This window comes from Pituophis catenifer, unplaced genomic scaffold, assembly GCF_029215685.1.
Source record: "Pituophis catenifer annectens isolate HBS135680 unplaced genomic scaffold, rPitCat1.0.hap2 SCAF_1, whole genome shotgun sequence".
Lineage (NCBI taxonomy): Eukaryota > Metazoa > Chordata > Lepidosauria > Squamata > Colubridae > Pituophis > Pituophis catenifer.
In genome coordinates, this window is record NW_027256881.1 from 339,685,586 (window position 1) to 339,712,150 (window position 26,565).

At 44.2% G+C, this 26,565-nt stretch overlaps 1 protein-coding gene across 1 annotated transcript in view; it reads right to left on the reverse strand.

Moving 5' to 3' along the window:
- Positions 1-1,116: 1,116 nt before the first annotated feature.
- Positions 1,117-26,565, reverse strand: part of EFNA2 (ephrin A2) — a 325,831-nt gene continuing 300,382 nt past the window's right edge. Inside the window, exons 3-4 of the mRNA XM_070931856.1 lie at positions 13,119-13,184; positions 1,117-1,238 (exon numbers count right to left, since the gene is read on the reverse strand). Coding sequence (XP_070787957.1) covers positions 1,117-1,238; positions 13,119-13,184 — 188 coding nt within the window. The remainder of the gene's footprint in view (positions 1,239-13,118; positions 13,185-26,565) is intronic.

Consider the following 26,565-nt stretch of genomic DNA (forward strand, 5'->3'; position numbering starts at 1 on the left):
ATTTTTCTTTTCTTTTCTTTTTTTTCCTTTTCTTCTTTTCTTTTCCAAGTGGCAGTGAGCCTGCGATACCCATGGAATATGACAACAAAGAAATCCGAAGGAGTAACAGGTTTTGGCATAAACAGTATTCTAGTCCTCAAGGTATCTTTTTTGTTTGTTTTTGAAGAAATGGTCTCGTTACAGTTGGTGGCTCTCTTCGTTAAGGGGTTTCCACCATCACAAAAAAATGAAATTTGGTCACCGCGAGAGGTTCCACCGTTGCCCTCGACGCTACATCGTCATAGTCAAGCCAAAAAGAAAAAAAAAACCCCACATCAAAGGGAATGTAAAGGATATCCCTCAAACCCACCCAACCCCTTCTCAAAAAAAAAAAAAAAAGAAAAAATATGAGGCACCAACACCTCATATTTCCTTTCTGCTTTCTCCCCCTCCCCCCTCATTGCGATGTCTCTTTTTTGAGTTCCAGTTGTGGAAAAAGTCTAGAATACACACACGCACACGTACCCTCCCAAAAAAACCCAACAACAACAAAACCCACAAAAAACAGAAAAGGTTAAGCTGAGAAAAATAAGAAAATAAAAAAACGACTATATTTGGTCTAGAGATTTTAAAAAGAAAAACTCCACGGGGGATTAATCTAAAGGGGTTTGGGGGTGTTTTTTTTAAACCAGCTGGCTTGATAAGAGGTCTTTGTTGTTTTGTTTTTGAAATATAAAACCAGCTCAGCTCCCCATGTCACAGGTTGTTGTTGTTTTTTTTTTAAAAAAACTTTTTTTGAGCCTCTTTTTCCTTTCCTCTGTACTGCATCAGACTTGGGGGGGGTGGAGTTGGCTCAGTTTGGGGTGTTGTTTTTTTTCAGGAGACGCAAAGGCAAAGGCAGGAAATCCAGGGCCCCTTCTTCGCTTGACGTTGGCAGAGGCCGGAGATCAAAATCCTTGCAACACCCCCACACACCCCCATCCCAAGTGTATCGTTTCTGATCCGGTAACAAACACTCCTCTTCTTCGATCTCATTCCTTCCTCCAATACGTTTCCTCCTCCACCCCCCTTGGTTTTTGCAGCTGCCGCCGTAAAAGAAAACCCCCCCTTTTTTCTCGTCTGCAATTCCGCCGGGGGCTAGGAAGCGAGGATAGTCCAAAACATCGGCACCACCACGAAGAAGGCATCGGGAACGGTGAAGCTGCAGCAGGAATTATTGCTGGTGAAAATGGGCTCTGGCGATTCGTAGAGGGAATCGTCTGGAGGGGGGAGAAAGAAAAAAAAAAGAGTTGGATTTTTTTTTGTTCCAGAGAAACCCACTTCCTGTCAGGGTTCCAAATAATACACCCATAGAAAGCAGAACTCTGAGTTCTTTCTCCCCGAAGAACAATTTATTGGATACATCATATTGGCACAACTGGTAAAAGCCGACTCTGAAAATTCCCGCGGCTTTCACCTAACTAAAAGATTAGTTTCCTCTTTCACCCAAATCACTGGTCCAGGTGTTGGCCAGTTGCTTGGTTACTTCACTCCTCCTCTGGCCAACCACCGGTGAGAATGACCTTGGTTCCCACAGGAAAACTTTATTGTTTTGGCTACAAAACCTTATCTAGCTATTTCCCCCCTCCTTCTGTTGTGTGGCAACCCTGAAGCCTCCAAGATGGCCTCAGCCAGGTTCACTTCCGGGTTGACACTTCCTTTTCCATCTCTCAAGATCTCTGATGTCCCACTGTTGCTCGGCGTGATGGGTAGGAAGAGGTAGATGATTTTAACAAACAACCGAGGGCAAAAGAATAAAAAGCACAATGGGAAAACATAACGCAGGTCTCCCAAGCGTAGAACAATCGTCACATTCAATCATTCACATTTGACTGAATATCTGGACTTCAACTCCCAGAATTCCCCAGCCGGCACGTTTCATTACCCACCTAGGTAACATCATGAGTGCCAGTGAGTATGGAGCCTGCTCCCTGTTTTATACACAGTAACGTGCCCTGCTGGTTTTTGTGGGGGTGTGGTTTTCTCCTTGGTAATTCCTTGATTGGGATATTGTCTCATGCTTGATTGTTTGTCTGGTGTTAATCCCTGCTTATCTGGGTGTTGGCTGCTGGAGAGGATGTGTCTCTGGTCTGTTTTGTTTCCTTCTAAGCCTTTTTATTGTCTCTCTTGAATGGTTTGTAAATATAGCTTATCTCTATGCGTCTATTGATGGCTGATTTGTCTGAATGCCAAGCTTTCAGGAATTCCCTAATGTTTTCGGATATAGCTTAGTCTACTCACAGTTTCCCAGCTGAAACTATAGTTTAGTCTGCCCGTGAGATTAAAGAGTTTTCATTGTATCTTCTGACTGCTATTTGGTGTTTGGGGATGCACTCTCCACAATCAGACAGAAAGCAATACCCAAGCCGCTCTCGCAATCAAGCAAGAAAGCAGTGCATTAATCAAGGAACCATCAAGGAAAAAAACCAACAACCTGACACTCCCACAAAATGGGTAAAATCAGGGGTGAAATCCAGCAGGTTCTGACAGGTTCTGGAGAACCGGTAGCGGAAATTTTGAGTAGTTCGGAGAACCAGCAAATACCACCTCTGGCTGGCCCCCGAGTGGGGTGGGAATGGAGATTTTGTAATATCCTTCCCCCAGGAGTGGGGAGGGAATGGGGATTTTACAGTATCCTTCCCCTGGAATGGGGTGGGAATGGAGATTTTACAGTATCTTTTCCCCTCCCAAGCCCACCAAGCCACACCCACAGAACTGGTAGTAAAAAAATTTGGATTTCACCACTGGGTAGAATAACAGATTAATAAAGTTGGAAGGGACTTTGGAGGTCTTCTAGTCCAACCCCCTCCTCAGGCAGGAAATCCTATACCAGGGGCCCCAACCTTTTGGGCACCAGAGACTGATTCCGTGGAGAAGTTTTTGCCTGGACTGGATGGGGTGGGTTTGCATGCCATTGGCGACCTCTGACATGCAAAATCAGTTGGGGAAGCTGGATTCGCTCAATGACTACAGGTAGTCCTCAATTTACAACAGTTCGTTTAGAGACCGTTCAAAGTTACAACGGCACTGAAAAAAGTGATTTATGACAGTTTTTTTCACAATTACAACCATTGCATCATCCCCATAATCCTGTGATCAAAATTCAGACGCTTGGCAACTGATTCATATTTATGACCGTTGCTGTGTCCCGGGGTCCTGTGATCCCCCTTTTGTGACCTTTTGACAAGAAAAAAAACTTAATGGGGAAGCCAGATTCACTTAACAACCTTGTCACTAACTTAACGACTGCAGTGATTCACTTAACCAAGAAAGGTCGTAAAATGGGGCAAAACTCACTTAACAAATGCCTCGCTTAGCAACAGAAACGTTGGGCTCACTTGTGGTTGTAAGTCAAGGACTAACCTGTATGTGATTCACTTAACTGCTGTGATTTTCTTAACAACCATGGCAAAAAGAAAAGGTTGTAAAATTAGGCATGACTAATTTAACAAGTGCCTTGCTTAGCGAATTCTGATCCCAATTCTGGTTGTAAATTGAGGACTACCTGTAATACCAATATCTGTATTATTTATTTATTGGTTTGGTTTATATGCCGCCCTTCTCCGGAGACTCAGGGCGGCTTACAATGCGTTAAGCAATAGCCTTCATACTTTTGTATATACCTGCTTAGTAGGGCTTTCAGCCCCCCCAAGCGGTGTTCTTTTTTTATACAAAATCAGCTTATTGCCCCCACAAACCGGGTCCTCATTTTACCTACCTCGAAAGGATGGAAGGCTGAGTCAACCTTGAGCCTGGTGAGATTTGAACTTGCAGTAATTGCAGGCAGCTGGTGCTACTTAACAGTGCTTTAGTCTGCTGTGCCACCAAGGCTCTTAGTATCTCTCTGTCTCTATCATCTATCTCTCTATTTCAATATATGTGTGTATGTATGTGTGTGTGTGTGTATACAAACACACACAAGATATATATATATATATATATATATATATATATATATATATATATCTTGCAAAGTGGGCAAGGAGATGCCATTGGCAAATCCCATGCGGGATACGTTTAACATCAGAAATTCTGATCCCTGTTGTGGCCATAAGTAGAGGACCACCTGTATGTATAGTTTCATGGACCCTAACAGGAAAGAAAAACCCAACAAATACCCCGAAATTGGAACATTCAAATCAACGGCACCGCTCTAGTAAACTGGCTGCTTCCTCTACGGCCCTGCCATCTGGGACACTTTGATGCCATCCAGTCTGAGCCGCTCTCCTCCTGAGTGGCTGGTGTCGGGGAGAGCAGAACGGTCCAGGGTTAAAACAGGCCGGCGAACAAGCTGTGTTTGCCAAGATCAGAAGCTCCCCCATTTCCCCCCAGACGGAGACTCCGTTTCAAAATATGCGGGCGGCAATTTTCGCACGATGGCACGGAGCCAACTTCAAAGATCTGCCAGCCAACTTGTAACAACAGGACATCTCCCGGGGACGGTGCCTGTTTAGGTTAGGTTTTGTTATGTCCTCCCCGGCCTTGGCTGGCAGTCAGCACCACCGTTCGGAAGGTCAGAGAGCAATTGTTTCATAGCGATCCAATAATCCTGTTTCCAAAAGACGCCTAATCAGCCAGCGATGCAAAAATGTCTTCGAGGGAATCCGCTAAATTACAGCCAAAGCCGTTTTAACGCCATTCCCTCAGCTCGGCTCCTCTTAAGTTTATTACTAGATTAAGGGTGGTTTTGGCAGACTCGCAGCCTGGAGGAGAGGAGAGCGGGGAAGGAGGGGGGGGAGAGAGAAGAGGAACGGAGCAAAATTTTTTGGGGGGGAGATGCAAATCCATCTTGGCATTGGCTTCGAATTCGTCCAATTCTACGGGACTAGCTTTTCTTCTTTTCACCCGTCTGTGCTTGGACAAGTCGCTGTCGTTTTGTCGGACACATTTTTTTTTGGGAGGGGAAGGTTGTCCTCGCCTTCTTCTTCTGTGGGTTGAGAGAGAAGTACTGGCCCAAAGTCACTTTGTTGGCTTTTGCACCTAAGGCAGAACTAGAACTCCCAGGCACTTGGCTTCTAGCCCAGGGTCTTTAGTTACTGCACCAAACTGACTCTACCTACTCTCCAGGTAGTCGTTGACTTACAACATTCATTTAGTGACCATTCAAAGTTACAACCGCACTGAAAAAAGTGGCTTACGACCATTTTTCACATTTGAAAAAGGGGAGGGGAGATCTAGGTTCTAGTCCCTCTTCAGGCACAGAAGCTCATTGGCTGAATTTGGGCCAGCTCCTGCCTTTCAGGCCAACAGCCAATCAGATGTAGTGGGGATGGGGATGGACTAGAAGGGGCGAGACCTGGGTTCTAGTCTTCCTTCAGCACAGAATCTCTTGGGTGACTCTGGGCAAGTTCCTTTGTCTCAATCAATTCACACAATTCCTATGGCTGTTATTGTGAAGGAGAACAGAGAGGGGGGGTTTACCTATGTCCCCTTGAAATCCTGAAGGAAGGAAGGAAAAGAAAGAGAAAGGAAGAAGTAAAAGAGAGAGAGAGAGAGAGAGAGAAAGGAGAGAAAGAGAAAAACAAAGAAAGAGAAAAAGAAAAAGAAAGAAAGAAGAGAAAGAGAAAGAGAGAAAAGAAGAAAAGAAAGAATGAAAGAAACAAAGAAAGAAGTGAAAGAAGAGAGAAAGAAAGGAAGGAAAGGAAGAAAGAGAAAAATGAAAGAAACAAAGAGAAAAAAGAAGAGAAAGAAACAAAGAAAGAAGACAGAAAGGAAGGAAGGAAAAAGATAAAGGAAGAAGTGAGAAAGACAGAGAAGAGAAAAAGAAACAAAGAAAAAAGAGAAAGAAAAAGAAAAAGAAAAGAAAAAGAGAAAGAAAGGAAGAAAAGACAGAAAAAAGACAGAAAAAAGAAAAAAGAAGAAAAGAAAGAAGTGAAGGAAGAAAGGAAGGAAAGAAGAAAAATAAAAGGAGAAAGAAAGGAGAAAGAAACAAAGAAGTAAAAGAAGAGAGAAAGGGAGAAAGGAAGGAAGGAAGGAAGGAAGGAAGGAAGGAAGGAAGGAAGGAAGGAAGACAGAAAAAAGACAGAAAAAAGACAGAAAGAGAGAGAGAGAGAGAGAGAGAGAAAGAAAGAAAGAAAGAAAGAAAGAAAGAAAGAAAGAAAGAAAGAAAGAAAGAAAGAAAGAAAGAAAGAAAGAAAGAAAGAAAAACTGCCACAAAATATTTGTCCCAACCCTTGTGCAAAGCCACTACAAATATTTCATGCTTCATGAGGAGAGAAAAAAAACCTCAACAAAACAACCTGGGGGTTTCTTTCATATTTTAAAAAAAGTCCTTGTTTTGTTTTAAAGCCAATTAAAATCACACAGACACACAAACAGGCACACAGAGAGAAATGAAACAGCACCAAAAAAACCAGCAATCTCTTTCCCCGATTCTGTCATTTCTGACTATTTGCACACTCCCTGGGAAGAACTGTGACCAAACATTAATTACATGTTAACAGGAGAAAATTATTAATTTGTGTTTTCTTTTTTCCCCAAACAGCTGCATGATTTGATTCTTTTAAAAATACCACCTGTTCAGAAAAAGCAGAAGGTTGTTGCTGTTTGTTACATTTTAAATAAAATAATTGGCTTTCTTTTCCCCCTCCTTGATCCCAACAATGAAGTCAGCGGGTATTCCAGACTGCCCCGGGTTCCTCTAAGTTTTTTCCCCCCTCTCCTTTTCATAGATTTGTCTTCACCCCAACATAATTTGGTGGAAATCTGCATGCCTCTTGAGCCAACACCGGTGCTTAGTATTTCAGCCATTGCCAAGAAAAGAAAAGGTGAAAGTTATCGTAAAGGTTTGTGTGTGTGCAGGCAGGCCTGTGTGTCAAAAGGGCAAAATCTGCAATTAAGGGGCAGTGCCCGTTCTGCTTGAAAACAAGGTTTTGTGTTGTTGGTAATCAGGACTGAGCACCAACTGGGAAGGGGACACTATCTTGACTTTTTTGACCTCTGTCCACTCACACCCTGTAGACCAGGGGTCTTCAACCATGGCAACTTTAAGACTTGTGGACTTCAACTCCCAGAATTCCTCAGCCAGCTTTGAAGCCCACAAGTCTTAAAGTTGCCAAGGTTGGAGACCCCTGCTGTAGACCAGAGGTGGGGAACAATATCCCCTTCATGACTTGTGGACTTCAACTCCCAGAATTCCATTGGCTGGCTCAAGAATTCTGGGAATTGAAGTCCACAAGTCTTAAAGTTGCCAAGGTTGGAGGCCCCTGCTGTAGACCAGAGGTGGGGAACAATATCCCCTTCATGACTTGTGGACTTCAACTCCCAGAATTCCATTGGCTGGCTCAAGAATTCTGGGAATTGAAGTCCACAAGTCATAAAAGGTCCATTGTTCCCCACCCCTGCAGGCAAGGCAAGACTGATTCTTCAGTGTTTTAGTAGCCAAGAATATGACTTCAGTTTTGGGGTAAACTCAGGATGTGAGAGAGAGTGAGAGGCCTATCTCTGAGTGGGTCAGAGAAGGGATCTGGGTTCAGAGATACATTCCCAGATTGTCCAAAATGCAAATATAGGATAAATTGAGGGAACAAGCTAATTAGAAGGTCTTTGGAGATTCCCAGTCATCCAGGTCATGGTGTCCCAAAGATGCTTTTTCAAAAGGCGACTGGATTTTGTTTTGTTTTGTTTTTCCTTGAAGACGTTTCGCTTCTCATCCAAGAAGCTTCTTCAGTTCTGTCTTCAGTCTTCAGAATTGAAGAAGTTTCTTGGATGAGAAGAGAAACGTCTTCAGAGAAAAACAAACAAAGTTCAGTCGCCTTTTGAAAAAACACCTTTGGGACGAGCTAATTAGAAGCCACTGGTATGTCACGCATACCAGTGGCTAGGTGGCACGCGCACCTAGGAGGTTTTCAAGAAGAGATTGGACAGCCATTTGTCTGAAATGACATAGGGCAGTGATGACTAACCTTTTTGCCATCGCGTGCCAAAAGCGAGGTGAGCCCGGGGGGGTCGTGCGTGCGTGCGCCCACACCCATAATTCCATGCGCCCTGCCCCCTATGCATGTGCGCACGACACCCCCCCCATGCTCCCCCAGCTTTTGGCACAGTGGGCCCGGTAGGCCCGTTTTTCACTCTCCCCAGGCTCCAGAGCCTCCCTAGGAGCCAGGGGAGGGCAAAAACAACCTTCTCCACCCCTCCGGAAGCTGGAAACGGCCCGTTTGCCAACTTCCGGTGGGACTGAAAGTTAGCAAAAGGGCTGTTTCCGGCCTCCTGAGGGCTTCCAGCGGGTGGGGAAGGCTGTTTTTGCCCTCCCCAGGCTCCTAGAAATGCTCTGGAGCCTGGGGAGAGAGAAAAACAGGCCTTCCTCACCCCCATAGACCCTCCAGAGGTAGGAAACAGCCTGTTTCCCTACTTCCAGTGGCCCCATAAGGCCCGAAAATCAGCTGGTTGGCATGCACATGCATGCTGGAGCTGAGCTTGCGTGCCCACCAATATGGCTCCACGTGCCATAGGTTCGCCATCAAGGGTGTAGGGTCTCCTGCTTGAGTAGGGGGTTGGACTAGAAGACCTCCAAGGTCCCTCCCAACTCTTGTTTATTCTGTTACACTATTATAAACTAACCAGTTAAACTGGTTTGCCTATAAAGTAAGTCACAACAAACCCTAATCAACATTAATACAAGCTCAGCTAGCATGTTAGGTGAAGGCAGGTGGGAAGTCCATCACTGATTAAATTTCCAATATAGGCAGTCCTCAACTTATAACCATTCATTTAGCCACTGCTCAAAGCTACAATGGCACTGAAAAAAGTGACTTATAACCTGGTCCTTGTTCTCCCACAGTGATGTGATCAAAATTTGGCTGCTTGGCAACAGGCATGTATTTATGGTGATTGCAGAGTTATATCTGATCGCCATTTGAGGCCTTCCTAGCTGGCTTCTGACAAGCGAACTCAATGGGGTAAGATGGATTTGCTTAAGGACCTCATGATTCACTTAGGAACCGAAGTGATTCACTTAACAACTGTGACCAAAAAAAGGTCATGAAATTGGGTGCACCTCACCACCTAGCCACCGCCTTGTTTAGCAACAAAAATTATGGTCATAAGGTGAGGACCTGCCTGTCATCCCGTGTCTGAAAAAAAAAAGAATCTCTGAACTGTAGGATCACTGAAAGATAGAATCGAGGGAAAAATTCCTCTACATAGAAGTGAGGATTTAAGATTCTTCTCCAGAGGAAAACCCCTCCCTTCAGCTGCAGGCACTGACTCCCTCTGAATGTAGATCAAATCCTGCTTTCTTGAAGAACAGCGACAGGAACTTGCCACTGGCAAGGACCATGAGGAAACCAAGAACAATGCAGAACAGTCAACCAATACCGCAGAATAGCTGTTGGGTTAATCTTTGATGCCTTGAACGGTTTCTGAATTTATTCCTCTTCTGTATCGCAAGGTTGTCCAATCGTGGCCACTTTAAGACCTGTGGACTTCAACTCCCAGAATTCCCCAGCCAGCATGGCTGGCTGGGGAATTCTGGGAGTTAAAGTCCACAGGTTTTAAAGTGGCCAAGATTGGACACCCCTGTAGTTCGGGTGAGGTGATTAGGTCTATCTCTGGCTGACCAGAAAGGAACTTCATGGTGACTCCAACTATCTTTCTTGGCCAACAAAGATGGAGGCTAGAGGAGGTACTTTAAAGCAGGGGTCTCCAACCTTGGCAACTTTAAGACTTGTGGACTTCAAATCCCAGAATTCTGGCTGAGGAACTCTGGGAGTTGAAGTCCACAAGTCTTAAAGTTGCCAAGGTTGGAGACCCCTGCTCTAAAGCCCACCACATACTCTGGTAGTGTTCCAAAAGTTTATGGGTGGAAAAACACACTTCCTCAGTGCTGTAAATCCAAAGTTTGCATCTATAGAGGGAGATGCGTCACAGTCTATCTAAGAACGTTTAATGAACAGAGTGGGTCAACCCTGAAGCTGACCTGACTGAGGCCATTTGGAGGCTTCAGGCCTGCCACATCTGGAGCTAAGGGATAGGGAGGAGGGAGTAGAGATAGCTGGGTTTTTTTTAGCCAAAACAAAATACTTTCTCTTGAGAACCAAGGACATTTCAGCTGGTGCATTTTAGCATATGCCAATATGGCATATCCAATAAAGCTATTCTTCTGAGGAATCTACCTGCCTCGGAGTTTTGCCTGCTGTGGATATGTTACTCGGAACCCTGACACAGAGATGATTCTGTCCACTTGTTACCCGGCCATTGCCTCTTGGTAAAACCCTGTGGTTACCACTGTTAATGTTGCTATCCACCAGGCCCAAGTGGGCTGGGATTGGCCCACAGGAGCTGTTTGTTGCTGATGGAATCTGCCAAAATCATGGTGGCAGCTTCACCGGATCCACCTGCTGTTCGTAGACTGTGGATCTTGTTTCCCTCAGTTTCCTGGCTTGGGGACGAAATAGAGATGCTTTGAGTTCCATCTTTGATGCCCAAGAACTCAGAGAATCTTATTCCTAGCTTAGTGGGTACAGTGAAGCGGAGAAATACAGGTAGTCCTTGACTTAACAACCACAATGTTTCTGTTGCTAAGCAAGGCAGTTGTCAGTGTGTTATTTATTTATTTATTTATTTATTTATTTATTTATTTATTTATTTATTTATTTATTTATTATTATTTATTATTTATTTATTTATTTATTTATTTATTTATTTATTTATTTATTTATTTATTTATTTATTCAAACTTCTATACCGCCCTTCTCCTTTCGGACTCAGGGCGGTGAACAGCCAAAATAAAAACATTTATACATAACATTACAATTAAAAACAGATTTAAAATAATTAATAAATTTGGCCCATAATTTAAAATTTGTCAATTTAAAATCAGTATCAAAATTTTAAAAACCAACCCTAAAATCAAGACAGACTGGCTAACTGAAAAAAGTAAGTTTTTAGGGCCCGACGAAAAGTCCGGAGGTCTGGAATCACTCGTATCTCTGGGGGTAGATTGTTCCAAAGGGTAGGTGCCACCACAGAGAAGGCTCTCCTCCTGGGGGTCGCCAGCCGGCATTGTCTGGCCGACGGCACCCTGAGGAGGCCCTCTCTGTGGGAGCGAACCGGCCGGTGGGAGGCCGGTGTTATGCATCCATCTTGCGACCATTTGCCACGGTTGTTAAGTAAATCATTAAGTAAGTCATTAAGCCAAATTTCTGCTGCAAAGCAAAGCAGTTGTTTGTGAGTTGTACGCCCGTTTTGCGACCTTTTGGGAATAGTTGTTCAGCGAATCGCTACCGTTGTTCAGTGAATCGTGCAGTTGTTAAGCGAATCCGCCGTCCCCCACTGACTTTGCTTGTCAGAAGCTCCCTAGGAAGTTTGCAAATGATAATCCTAGGACCCCCAGGATGCTGCAACCATTGTAGATAACATGCCAAGCACCTGAAGCTTGATCACGTGATGTGGGGATGCTGCCTCAGTCATAAGTGTGAGAACTTTTCTCAGTGTCTTTGTAACTTTAAACCAGTGTTTCTCAACCTTGGAAGCTTGAAGATGGGTGGACTTCAACTCCCAGAATCCCCCAGCCTGCTGGCTGGGGGATTCTGGGAGTTGAAGTCCACCCATCTTCAAGCTTCCAAGGTTGAGAAACACTGGTTTAAACAGTCATTAAACAAATGGCCCTAAGTCAAGGATTACCTGTAGAGCATCAATAGCCACCCAAACATCCAGCCTCTGAAAAACATTGCCATCTAATTCCCCAATTCAAATTAGAATTATTTCTGGGGTTTTTTCTTCTTAAAAGCTGAATCATCAAATCTCACACAAGTGTGGGTATCACCTGAGTTCTGTGCAGAAATACTGAAATCTCATATAAGATTTTAGTCTTTCTATACAGGTAGTCCTCGACTTGAGACCAGAATTTTTGTCATTAAACAGTGTAGTAATTAAGAGCCTGATAGTACAGTGGACTAAAGCACTGTTATTAACATCTGATGCTTGCAATTACTGCAAGTTCAAATCTCACCAGGCTCAAGGTTGACTCAGCCTTCCATCCTTTCAAAGGTAGGTAAAATGAGGACCCGGATTGTGGGGGCAATAAGCTGACTTTGTATAAATATACAAAAGTATGAAGGCTATTGCTTAACGCATTGCAAGCCACCCTGAGTCTCTGGAGAAGGGCGGCATATAAATTAAAACAAAAAAATAAAAGTTATCACATGACTGTGTCCCATTTTATGGCACTTTTTTTTTTTTGCCATGGTCATTAAGCAGATCTGATTTCCCTAATTAACTTTGCTTCTCAGAAGCTGGCTGGGAAGATCAGAAATGGTGACTAAAAGTGTATTATCACTTTTTTCAGCACTGACATAACCTGGAACGGTCACTAAATGAATGGTCGTAATGCCCTGATCAGTACATATAGTCCTCGACTTACAACAGTTCATTTAGTGACCAAGTTACAACAGCACTGAAAAAAGTGACCTATGACTGTTTTTCACAGTTATGACCTTTGCAGCATCCCGGCAGTCATGTGATGCTTGGCAACTGATTCGTATTTATGATGGCTGCAGTGTGTTGAGATCACCTTTTGTGACCTTCTGACAAGCAAAGTCAATGGGGGAGATTCACTTAACAACCGTGTTACTAATTTAACCACTGCAGTTATTCACTTAACAACTATGGGGGAGAAAGGTCATAAAATGGGACAAAATCCACTTAGCAACCGTCTCGCTTAGCCACAGAAATGTTGGGCTCAATTGTGGTCGTAAGTCGAGGACTACCTGCAATGCTAATACCACAGAGCCCCAATTGTAGCTTCTATTTTTACTCATTTTTCAAAGCATTCGTCCTTTCAGCAACGCTGCATTTTCCCCATTGGTAAGTAAATCTGGACTTCAGAATATATCTAGAGGGAAAATAAAGGACATTTGTTTTTCAAACATGAATTTCTATTTACCCTTAAACCACGTCCTTTTAAAAGATGGCTTTTGATATTTCTGAGCTGAGTGGTGCAGCAGAAGATTGGGGGGGCAGGGGGGGGCACAAATAAGGGTTAGTACTTAATGTACAGTCTGATTCATGCATTACTCCAGGTTGGTTCAAAATAGAATCCTGGAGGGAAAAGGAAAAAAAAATCACATTTCCTACGCCTTCCTTCGTCTGGTCCTACTTACTTGTTGGCCGAACATAAACCTTCAACTTTAAGCAGGGTTTGTCAACCAGATTAGGTGGCGTGGCGGCTGAAAGAAAGCAGAAGAGACAGAGGGGGGGAAATGGCGTTAGAGTAAACCAGGTTCCTGCCACACAAAGAGTTCTTTTTGCATCTTTCAGGTAACATGCAAAGAAGGCTGGTTCTAAAAAAAACCCTCAAGTGCTCCAGCAATTTGCATTTCCTTCCTTCCTTCCTTTTTTGTTTAACTTTCTTTCCTTTCCTTCCTTCCTTTTTTGTTCCTTCCTTCCTTTCCTTCCTCTTGTTTAACTTTCTTTCCTTTCCTTCCTTCCACCTCTTTTCCTTCCTCCCTCCCTCCCCTTTCCCTTCCTTTATTCTTCCCTCCCCCTCCCTCCCTTCCTTTTTCTTTCCTCCTTACTTTCCTCCCTTCCTTCTTCTTCTCCCTCCCTCCCTCTTTCCTCTCTCCCTTTCCTTCCTTCCTCTCCCTCCCTCCCTTTCCCTTTCCCTCCCTCCTTTTTCCTTTCTCCCTCCCTTCCCTTCCTTTATTCTTCCCTCCCCTCACTCCCTCCCTTCCTTCCTCCCTCCCTTCTTCTCCCTCCCACACTTTCTTTCCCCTCTTCTTCCCTCCCTCTTTCTTTCCCTCTCCCTCCCTCCCTTTTTCCCTCCCTCCCTCCCCTTTCCTTCCTCTTGTTTAACTTTCTTTCCTTTCCTTCCTTCCACCTCTTCTCCTTCCTCCCTCCCTCCCCTTTCCCTTCCTTTATTCTTCCCTCCCCCCTCTCCCTTCCTTTTTCTTTCCTCCCTACTTTCCTCCCTTCCTTCTTCTTCTCCCTTCCTTTCTTTCCCCTCTCCCTTTCCTTCCTCCCTTCCTCTCCCTCCCTCCCTTTCCCTTTCCCTCCCTTTTTCCTCCCTCCCTCCCCTTTCCCTTCCTTTATTCTTCCCTCCCCTCCCTCCCTCCCTCCCTCCCTCGCTCCCTCCCCCCTTCTTCTCCCTCCCACCCTTTCTTTCCCCTCTCCCTTCTTCCCTCCCTCTTTCTTTCCCTCTCCCTCCCTCCCTTTTTCCCTCCCTCCCTCCCCTTTCCTTCCTCTTGTTTAACTTTCTTTCCTTTCCTTCCTTCCACCTCTTCTCCTTCCTCCCTCCCTCCCCTTTCCCTTCCTTTATTCTTCCCTCCCCCCTCTCCCTTCCTTTTTCTTTCCTCCCTACTTTCCTCCCTTCCTTCTTCTTCTCCCTTCCTTTCTTTCCCCTCTCCCTTTCCTTCCTCCCTTCCTCTCCCTCCCTCCCTTTCCCTTTCCCTCCCTTTTTCCTCCCTCCCTCCCCTTTCCCTTCCTTTATTCTTCCCTCCCCTCCCTCCCTCCCTCCCTCCCTCGCTCCCTCCCCCCTTCTTCTCCCTCCCACCCTTTCTTTCCCCTCTCCCTTCTTCCCTCCCTCTTTCTTTCCCTCTCCCTCCCTCCCTTTTTCCCTCCCTCCCTCCCCTTTCCTTCCTCCCTCCCTCCCTCCTCCCTTCTTCTCCCTCCCTCTCTTTCTTTCCCTCTTTCCCCTCTCCTTTCCCTCCTTCTTCTTCCCCTCTCCTCCCTCCCTCCCTTCCCTTTTTTCGTTCCAAATTTGTACAGAGCAAAAGTCATGCACAATTTTGCTCTCCATCCTTTCAGCAACTCTGCATTTTTGTTCCCAATACAGTAAAGCTGTATTGTCTCCTCCGCATTCAGAGCCGATGATGGGCCCCGAGATGGTCGCCGTTTTACCAGCGCACAGAGCCCCAAATTCGCACCCATCGCTGCGCCCAAAAAGACGCCTCCTTGACGCTGAGAATCTTTGCCCCGATGGCTGATGATGGGCACTATTATGTTCAATAGCTCACACTCCACTGCCTTAAGACCATCCCCACACCAATTGCTATTTGACCCACAGATGTTTCCCGGCCCTGCTAAGCAGCTTAAAGCTCTCTTAGGTATCTCCGGTTCCTTTTACTGCACGATAGGCTCTGCTTTTAAAGCCGTGTCTTTGATCAACTACCAAAACCGATGTCAAAAGTTGTCTGACCCCCAGGCAGGGATACTTAACCAGGACCCGGCTCCTTAGATGTGTTTGGATTTCCAGGCCCCCACCCTAAAAAAACCTGCCAAGCCAAATGACACGCTTTGGAGGGCTTCCCTTCAGTCCGGCCGAATGTGTGAGTTGTGTGTTGAACGAGAAGCGAAGGGGCTTCTTGTGGCAGGAGAGTAAAAATTGGTAATTAAAACCACGGGGACGAGGCGCAGGGGGGTGCCCAGTGGGAATATTCCCAGGCATGAAATTGGTTGGATTAGGATGGATGGGCCAGCAGAGAGAGAGAGACAGAAAAAAAAGAGGGTTAAAAGGAAGGAAAAAAAAAAACAACCCACACGCCCTATTTTGGTGGAGCAAAGCAAAGATTTGCCAAGGCGGATTTTTCGCCTGTTCTAAAACGGATTGGATTTGACAGCCCAATTCCAAAGAAATCCAGGGAACATCCTGTTTGAAGAAAGCTAGGAGTTTCCTTTCTATGCAAGGGTCATCGAAAATGAATGTTCGAACCACGCGGGAACACTGATTTATATTAATGTTCCTCCAGGGGACTATAGATCTAAGCTTGGTCACCCCGCCTGCCTCTTTTTTCTCCCCTGCTTGTTTTCCTAGTTAGGCAGGGCAAAAAACTGGCCACTTGAAAACAGAAAAAAAATAAATAAAAAGCAAATTGGGTCAGATCAGCAATTCTCCTTTCCCCCCTCCCCCCCCACTCCTCCGCCAAAACATGGTCAGTGTTGGCGAATTCAGAATTTTATTTTTCTCCGCACACCACTTCTATTTTAAATCTGCTTTTAATCATTTGGAGGAGAGATATAGGAGATAGATAAATATGATTTTTTTTTTTTTAGAAAAGAGGAAGGCAGATTTTTTAAAAGGGTCTCTTTCATAACTGCCCTGGACATTGGAGGTTTTCCTTTCTTTTTTTTTAAAATGCTCTTTTTAAGGCTAAAAATATATAAACGAAGGGATGAATGGAGGCCGTAGGATTCCCTAAAGTCCAACTTTCCTCTAAAGCAAACAGAATAAAGAGGCCGTGGGCAGAAGCAGACTCGTCTTTCGACAGACATAATCAAAATGCAAAACCAGATAATCTTATCCTGGCCACGAATTCCAGATGAGAATGAATTTAACCTTATGTGTATTTGTACTCCTTAACGGAAGGTTTTTATTTCGCCGGTTTGGGTAACCGCACATAGCAGCTTCAGGGGAAAAAACAAAAGTGATCCGGATACTTAAAGACACGAGCTGGGTTCACACAACACAAGAGAAAAGAAGCATCAAAGTTTACCAATGATTTTGGCTGGATGTCAGGAAACTGTCCTAACAATAAAATAACATTTATTTATTTATTTATTTTATTTGTTTTAATTTGTATACCGCCCTTCTCCAGCAGGACTCAGGGCGGTGAACAGCCAGAATAAAACAGAACATACAAAATTTAAAAACAGTTTAAAAATAATTAAATATTTTTGGCCACAATTTAAAATAACCCAATTAAAATCAATTCAATTTAACTGAAACAGTGGGATCAAGCCAGCCCGGCTAGGTGAAATAAATAAGTTTTCAGGGCCCGACGAAAAGTCCGGAGGTCTGGTATTGTGCATATCTCTGGGGGGAGGTTGTTCCAGAGGGCGGTGCCCCCACAGAGAAGGCTCTCCCCCTGGGGGTCACCAGCCGACGTTGTCTGACGGACGGCACCCTGAGGAGCCCCTCTCTGTGCAAGCGTACTGGCCGGTGGGAGGCTATTGGTGGCAGAAGGCGGTCTTGTAGGTACCCCGGCCCTAAGCCATGGAGCACTTTAAAGGTGGTCACCAACACCTTGAAGCGCACCCGGAAGACCACCGGGAGCCAGTGCAGTTCGTGCAGGAGAGGTGTCACATGGGAGCGCCTAACATTTATGGTTAGGATCAGATTGCTTCAGTAGATAAGAGGACACTCCTTTGCTGCAGGTGTTAAAAGAACTCAGGTGGCACTGTGGGGGTAACAGATTCCCTACTTAGTGAAGGGGAGTTGTGAGTTTTAGCTCTACCTTATGCACAAAAGTTGGCTGAGTGACTCTGGACCAATCACCAAGAGATGGTGAGTTCTAGTCCCGCTTTAGGCACAAAAGCTGTGTGGTGACTTTGGGCCAGTTACTCTCTTGTAGCCTAACCCACCTCACAGGATTCCCCACATGTTGTGGGGAAAACAGGAGGAAGAAATATTAGGCATGGTTGAGTTAGAATATAAAATAACAGAGTTGGAAGGGACCTTGGAGGTCTTCTAGTCCAACCCCCTGCTCAGGCAGGAAACCCTATACCATTTCGGACAAATCGTTGTCCAATCTCTTCTTAAAAACCTGCAGCGTTGGAGCATTCACAACTTCTGGAGGCAAGTTGTTCCACTGATTAATTGTTCTGTCAGGAAATTTCTAGGTTGCTTCTCTCCTTGGTTAGTTTCCATCCATTGCTTCTTATCCTGCCCTCCGGTGCTTTGGAGAATAGCTTGACTCCCTCTTCTTTGTGGCAACCCCTGAGATATTGGAATACTGTTATCATGTCACCCCTAGTCCTTCTTTTCATTAAACTAGACATACTCAATTCCAGCAACCGTTCTTTACAGGTTTTAACCTCCGGTCCCCTAATCATCTCTACTGCTTTTCTCTGCACTCTTTCTAGAGTCTCAACATCTTTTTTACATCGTGGCGACCAAAACTGGATGCAGTATTCCAAGTGTGGCCTTACCCGGGCATTATAAAGTGGTATCAGCACTTCACATGATCTTGTTTTTATTCCTCTGTTAATGCAGCCTAGAACTGTGTTGGCTTTTTTGGCAGCTGCCCTACACTACAAATGATTGTCCACTAGGACTCCAAGATTCTGCTCATAGTTACTACTATTTAGTCAGGTACCACCTATAGTCCTATACTGTACCTGTGCCTTTGGTTTTTCTTGCCTAAATGTAAAACCTTACTTTTTTTCACCATTGAATTTGATTTTGTTAGATAGGGCCCAGTGTTCAAGTCTGTCAAGATCCTTCTGTATCTTAAGCCTATCTTCTGGAGTGTTGGCTATTCCTGCCAGCTTGGTGTCATCTGCAGATTTGATGAGTTCCCCATCTATCCCCTCGTCCAAGTCATTGATGAAGATGTTGAAGAGCACTGGGCCTAAAACAGAGTCTTGGGGTACCCCACTGCATACTTCCCTCCATGTAGATGCAGTTCCACTGAGGACTACACGTTGAGTACGGTTGGTCAGCCAGTTATGAATCCATCTGGTGGTGATGCTGTCTAACCCACATTTTTCTATCTTATCAAGTAGTATGTTACGGTCTACTTTATCAAAATAATAAAGGTGGGTTATCAATAAAATACAAATCTCGAAAGCCCCTTTCAGGCCTCTCTTTCTAGGAGTCCATCATCAGGCTGCATCTAGAAATAGTGGTCCATGCTCATGGCAACTGTTTCAGCAGAGGTAAGACAACACTCTACTGGGGGTGGCTGAAGTTACAGATTTCTGCCCTGGACAAGGGGTCAGACTAGATCCGTGATGGCACGTGTAGCCCTATCAGTGGGCACGTGAGTTCAGCTCCGGTGCGAAACAGGCCGTTTCCTGTCTCCGGAGGGCCTCAGGGGGTGATGAGGAAGGCCTGTTTTTTGCTGTCCCCAGCCTCCAGAGCCTCTCTGGGAAGTTGGCAAATGGGCCATTTTTGGCCTCCGGGGAGGTGGGGAAGGCCGTTTTCGCCCTCCCCAGACTCCTAGAAAAGCTCTGGAGCCAAGTGAGAGAGAAAAACGGACCTACCAGGCCATCATGTGCCAGGAGCAGGGGGGGGGGAGCAGGGAGGGTTGCACACGCATGCACAGGGGTAGGGCACATAGAATTATGGGTGTGGGTACGTAGGAGCGCAACCCCCCCAGCTCCCCCCTCCTGGCACGCGATGGCAAAAAGGTTAGCCATCACTGGACTAGATGTTCCCCCACATCCCTCCACAGCAGGCTACTTTTGCCGACTGCCAGCAGTTTGGCAGTTCGAGTCTCAGCGGCTCAAGGTTGACTCAGCCTTCCATCCTTCCGAGGTCGGTAAAATGAGGACCCAGATTGCTAGGGACAATATAATGACTCTGTAAACTGCTTAGAGAAGGCTGTAAAGCATGGTGAAGCGGTATAATAAGTCTAAATAGTATTGCTATTGCTGTAGCAATATTCTGTGCTCTTTTTTTAAAAAATCCTGCCTTTAATACTTTTATAAGTAATTCAAGGTGGCAAACATACAAATACTTCTTCATCCTTCTATTTTTTCCTACAACAACAAACCTGTACATGAGTTTGGCTGAGAGGGACTGGTCCAAAGTCATCCAGCCAGCTTTCACGCCTAAGGCGGGACTAGAACTCACCATCTCCTGGTGATTGGCTCAAAGTCACCTAGCCAGCTTTCACGCCTAAGGCGGGACTAGAACTCACAGTCTCCTGGTGATTGGCTCAAAGTCACCTAGTCAGCTTTCACGCCTAAGGTGATATTCGGTGGTGGGTTGCCCCTGGTTCGGACTGGTTCACAAGAACTAGTAGTAAAACCGGGGCAAGGCTCCACCCACTGAGCCGGATGTCATCAGAAGTGCCCATGCGCAGACAAGCGCGCGGGCACGATGCGAATCGGTAGTAAAGGTAAGTAGAACCCACCCCTGGTGGTACTAGAACTCCCCATCTCCTAGTGATTGGCTCAAAGCCTTGGTGACGCAGTTGACTAAGTGCTGTTAAAGTAGCACCAGCTGCCTGCAATTACTGCAAGTTCAAATCTCACAAGGCTCAAGGTTGACTCAGCCTTCCATCCTTTCGAGGTAGGTAAAATGAGGACCTGGATTGTTGGGGGCAATAAACTGACTTTGTATAAAAAAAAAGAACACTGTGTCAGAGTGGCAATTAATCCCATTCCATTTTTTGGGTAATTGCACCTTAATTAGAGGTGGACCGTGGCTTTTCCTTGGAGTATACTTTTTAAAGAAAATAGAACACCGCTTAGGGGGGGCCGAAAGCCCTACTAAGCAGGTATATACAAAAGTACGAAGGCTATTGCTTAACGCACTGTAAGCCGCTCTGAGTCTCTGGGGAAGGGCGGCATATAAATCGAACCAATAAAGGAGCCTGAGTGGCATAGGAGGCTAATGCCTCCTACTAAGGCAGCATTTAACATCCAGCTGCCTGCAATTACTGCGAGTTCAATTCTCACCAGGCTCAAGGTCGACTCAGCCTTCCATCCTTTCTAAGGTGGGTAAAATGAGGACCCGGTTTGTGGGGGCAATAAGCTGACTTTGTATAAAATATACAACAAGTATGAAGGCTATTGCTTAACGCCTTGTAAGCCGCCCTGAGTCTCTGGAGAAGGGCGGCATATAAAAATAAAATAAAATAAAATAAAATAAAATAAAATAAAATAAAATAAAATAATAAAATAAAATAATAAAATAAAATAAAATAAAATAAAATAAAATAATAAAATAAAAAATAATAAATAAATAAATAAATAAATAAATAAATAAAGTCACCTAGCCAGCTTTCATGCCTAAGGTGGTACTAGAACTCACAGGCTCCTGGTTTCTAGGCCTGCACCTGAACTAGTACACCAAAGTAGCTCCAAGTTCGTTGTTGTTGTTGTGTGGATGCAGCTAAGAGGTTGTTCTGGGCTTAGCAGAGGAGCAGAGTTTCAGCAAAGTACCCTCAATTGACTCCCAAGACTCTGGCATTCCTCAGAATTGTCCTCATTTGGGTGGTTTGTTTAAAAAAAAAAAAAAGGCCCCAGCGGGAAGAGTAAGCGGGGTCCCAGCAGGCAAGCAGACAGGCTGAGAAAACCCAGGGCCGAGGAGGTCCTTCAGCCCCCCCACCCCGCATTTACAATCCGAGGAGACCGCCAGCAGCAGCTGTTCCCAGAGCTATTTCAATGTTGGTCTCAGCGGCTTGCTGAGATATTGACACCAACCGCGGGGGGGCTTTCTCCGAGACCCCCTCCCTCCCCATGGCTTTCCCATCCAGCCTCCCTCCGCGCAAGAAGAGCGCCATTGTCCCGCGGACAATCCGCGGCTGACGTCACCTTTTCTGAATGGGACCAAAGAGGGCGCCACAATGGGAGCCATTGAGAAAAAAAAAAAAAGAGAGAGAGAACGCGAGAAAGGCCCTCATTTGCGTAACCACACCCCTTCATTTGCATGTCCCGCCACCCAGGGTTTCTTTCCCAGAGGAAAAACGCCGCGCGAATGAATGAATGAAGCGCTGGAGGAAAGCGCGAGGGAATCGGGCAACGTGGGAATCGTGCAACGTGGGGTGTTCCGTTGTGTGTGTGTGTGTGTGTGTGTGTTGTGTGTGCAGATCGCCGAGCCCTTTTTCTTTTCCAGGCTCCCACCTTCCTTCCCCTGCTTCACTTAAAAGAGTTTAGTAGTTGTTATGCGAAGTTTTTTTTATTATTATTTAAAGGGGGGGGGCGGGTGAGGAAAAATCTGCTCCAAAAAAAACTTTTGTCTGAACTTTTTTTTCCTTTTTATTTCTCTCCGTTCTGCGGATCGGCTTTGGGGGATATGTAAAACAATTGACGACGGAGCTTGGATATCCGGTGCTTGCACCTGTGTGAAAAACAGCCTCGGTCGGGTAGTTTTGGGTTTTATATATATATATATATATATATATATATATATATATATATATATATATATATATATATATATATATATATATATATATATATATATATATATATATATATGATGTATGTATGTATGTATGTATGTGTATGTATATGTGTATATATATATATATATATGTATATATTGTGGGGTTTCTCCCCCCACGACATATTTCTTTTTCCGTTTTACGGTTTTCTTTTTTCTTTTTAAATTGTAAGCCACCCAGGTTAATCTGGAAGCGGGAAGTCTCTAAGTATGTACCGGAATCCATATGCGTGTGCGCTTGTGTGTAGTGACAACCTATAATAAAATGGTGGAGTGTGCAATTTTCTCCTCCACTCTATTTCCCTTTAGTTTTGTTTTTCCTTTTCCCCACCTCGGTCTCAAATCAATATTCATGACCTCCTGCTTGCATCCTCTTGTTCCCAAAGTTTGCTCTCTTTCTTCCTCCCTCCCTTTTTTCTCTCTCTTTTTCTTTTTTCTTTCTCTTTCGTCTTTCTATCTTTCTCCCTCCATCTCCCCTCCTTCCTTCCTTCTTCTCCATCCCCTTTTTCTTTCTTTCTTTCTTCCTTTATTTCCTTCCTTCCTTCATCCCTCTTTTCTCTTTTCCTTTCTTTTTCCTTTCTCTTTCATCTTTCTATCTTTCTCCCTCCATCTCCCCTCCTTCCTTCCTTCTTCTCCATCCCCTCTTTTTCTTTCTTTCTTTCTTCCTCCCTTTATTTCCTTCCTTCCTTCATCCCTCTTTTCTCTTTTCCTTTCTCTTTCATCTTTCTATCTTTCTCCCTCCATCTCCCCTCCTTCCTTCCTTCTTCTCCATCCCCTCTTTTTCTTTCTTTCTTTCTTCCTACCTTTCTTTCCTTCCTTCATCCCTCTTTTCTCTTTTCCTTTCTTTTTCCTTTCTCTTTCATCTTCCTTTCTCCCTCCATCTCCCCTCTTTCTTTATTACCTTCCTTCCTTCATCCCTCCCTCCCTCTTTTTTCTTTTCTTACTTTCATCTTTCTCCCTCCATCTCCCCTCCTTCCTTCCTTCTTCTCCATCCCCTTTTTCTTTTTCTTTCTTTCTTTTTTTCTTCCTCCCTTTCTTTATTTCCTTCCTTCCTTCATCCCTCTTTTCTTTTTCTTTCTTTTTTCTTTCTCTTTCATCTTTCTATCATTCTCCCTCTATCTCCCCTCCTTCCTTCCTTCTCCATCCTCTCTCTTTCTTTCTTTCTTTCCTTCCTCCCTCCCCCTCTCTTTTTTCTTTTTTTCTTTTTTCTTACTTTTATCTTCCTATCTTTTTTCCTCCATCTCCCCTTCCTTCCTTCCTTTTTGCCATCCCCTTTTTTCTTTCTTTTTCTTCTTTCTCTTTCTTCCTTCCTTTCTTCTTTCCCTCCCTCCCTCCCTCCTTCATCTCTCCCTCCCTTTCTCTCTTTCTCTCTTTTTCTTTCTATTTTTTTTGCACTTTTGCAAAATGTGCAGTTACTCCCAAGCCTAGGGATACCTATAAAGTGTTTCCCTACTGTACACAGGTACTTATAAAATTAAATTATCATAAAGATTAAACTATTATAAAATTAATTTAATTATATAAAATTATCATTGAAGACATTTATAGAGCATTTCCCTGTTGTACAGTGATGGTGCTATTTTGTTGTCTCCTGCTAAATTTATTTATTTATTAGCAGGGTGGATTTGATTTAAATCAAGTTGATTTAAATCACAATTTAAATCATGATTTAAATCACTAATAAAAAGGCTTGATTTAAATCAACTCGATTTAAATCATAATTTTTAAAGAGCAATTGTCATCTCTGCTACTCCTTTGACCCACTGTTGACTCACCGATAGTCCCAGTGTGGCAGAATATACAGCCTCATGCTACATAACTAAGCTCCATTTCATGCTGAATAAACTAAATTATTTATGTATCTTAAATAGAAAACTATCTTACGATAGATTTTTACCCCCAAATAAATTCGATAAAAATAAAAAAATCTGATTTAAAAATCTGATTTTTTTAAAAAAATCATTGATTTTTATCCACCCTGTGGACCACCAACATATATCATAAAAGACTTGAATCAATGTTTGGAGGTTGTAGGGCAATGGATAGGGGAAACAGATTGACGCTCAATCCTAGCAAGACAAAGTAATATGGATATGGATATGGACTTCCAGTTCTGGGAACTTTGCAGGTTACATTTAAAATAAATTCGATAAAAATCAAAAAAATCCGATTTAAATAAAAAAAATCCAATTTAAATAAAAAAAATTGATTTTTTTTGATTTTTTTTAAAAAAACATTGATTTTTATCCACCCTGTTTAGTAGTTCGATTATATATGCCGCCCTTCTCCAGAGACTCAGGGCGGCTTACAATGCATTAAGCAATAGCCTTCATACATTTGTATATACCTGCTCAGTAGGGCTTTTTGGCCCCCCCTGAGCGGTGTTCTATTTTATACAAAGTCAGCTTATTGCCCCCACAAACCGGGACCTCATTTTACCTATCTCGAAAGGATGGAAGGCTGAGTTAACCTTGAGCCTGGTGGGAATTGAGCTCACAGTAATTGCAGGCAGCTGGTAGCTAAGTACTACTTTAACAGCAGCAGTTTAGTCCACTGCGCCACCAAAAACCCTTTAAAACCCTTTAAAGCTTTAAGCAAAGTCTTAGCTTTTCTAGAACTGACGATGTTGCCTAATTTGGTAATGAGACATTTGCAAAAAACCTCTAAACTCCTGAGGGCACCAAGGACCCCAAAATCTTAGCTTTACCATATCCTCCAACAGTAACCAGACCTTGTAACCATAGTTTGTTTTGGGCTTATATCCTGATTTCCCTACACCCCTCTGCCCTTTTAATTAGACTTTTTAAATTTAGCACAGCATTGAGATATATTCTTAGAAACTTATATACCTATGGAATTGATTTAATTGCAGGTGATTTTTGTCTTTTTTTTTTTAAACCAGGGAGCTATAGGAAACATTGGAAAGGAGTTTTTTTTTTAAAAAAAAAAGTCTGCATGAAATTTTATAACATTACCTGAAGTCCCAGTCAATGGAGAGATCTCATAAATAAATAAAGAACCTTTACAGAAGGGAGAAAAAGAGAGGAAAGAAGGAAGGGAAGGAAATGAGGGAAGAGTGAAAGAGGGAGGCTGATGAAGGGAAGAAAAAGGAAGGGAAGGGAACAGATCAACTCTCAATAGCGAGATTTTTAATAGAGTCATAAGGCTGGAAAGGACCTTAGAGGTCCTCTAGTCCTACCCTCTTTCCAAGGCAGAAGACCTTACTGCACCCCAGGCAAATGGCTATTAAATGGCTTATATGCACTCCTCTCAGCTAAATTGAGGGAGGGGGGATTATGCCAAAAGGGGGGGGATTATACCAATTGGTGAGACCCCCAATTCTTAATGGGCTGAGCCACAAGCAGAGTCCTTTGTCCCTGCCTGCTTTCTGCCACCTCTTTCTCTCTGCCCAGCCCATCCTTACCTTTCTAACTCCCCCCTCCCTCCTCATACCCCCTTCTTCCTCTCCTTCTAGACCACCCACCCCTGAGCTAGCAAGAGAAGGATCTGCATTCGTAAGAAACCTCAATCTGCATTTTTTAAAGCTGGCTGGGCCCATTTTTACTGTTTTTTACCCTTTTGGTTTTCTGCCAAATTCCAGGCACATTTCTAAAATTTTAAGAGAGGAAGTGCACTTTAGCTTCCTTTCCTTCCACCAATATAAACCCCCCCCCCCGATCGATCAATGAAAGCAAAAGTGACATAGATTCAACTTAGGTATGTTGGCCTCTGCCGAGCCTTCTCTTTCTGCAGTGTTTTATTGATAGCTATAGACATTTATCTCTGGGCTCCTTCAAACTGAGGGAAAGAAGGAAAACTTTTGAGTGATTGCATTCAGGGGTTGGGTTTTATGAGTGTCCGCGCATACACTCCTCCTGAGGGTTAACTAAAAGCAACCATCGAAAAAGAAGAGTGACAGGATAACATACATTTAACCAGGGGTGGGATTAAAATTTTTTAGCAGCCGGTTACCTGCCCGTTTGCTGGGTGGGCGTGGCCACAGTGGGCATGGCCTACTCGGCCTGCACAACAGTGGGGGGGGGGGCGTTTTCATCTTCCCCAAGCTTTGGAGGTTTTCTTCGAGCCTCCGGGAGGGCGAAAACAGCCTCCCCTGGGCTCCGGAGGCCAGAAACAGGCCCGTTTCCGGATTTCTGGGAGGCCCGTTTTTCGCCCTCCTAGAGCCTCTGCGTGGGCACTGCACTTACCTGGCATCCATAACGGGCCGCATGGAGTCTCCTGGGCGGGGTGGGGTGGGCGTGGCCAGCCAGTCCTTGCAACTACCAGTTCAGCGAACCAGATGTAAAATTAGCATCCGATTCGTCTGAACCGGCTGAATCCCACTCCTGCATTTAACAAATTTTGCTGGGTTCTTCCACAGAACCTGGTCATCGCAGAGCACAAAAGATTTCGGGAACTCAAGATCAAATGTCAAGAGCCAACTTGTCAAATGTCAACGTGCAATGGCCAACTCACCACAGGACAACTCACTGCGGGACAAGAGTTACACTAACAGCAGAGAAATGGGGGAATAGAATCATTGAAGAAAGGATGCCGAAGGAGGGACAGAATGAATTGCGAATGGCAAAAATAAAAAAATATTTTTATTTATTTTAAATAATGAAATAGAATTGCCCCGCATTATGAGTTGTCCCGCCGTGGTGAGTTGCTACGGCAAGTTGTTCCATTCCGTGGTAGGACAGCCATGTAGGCGTTGAAAG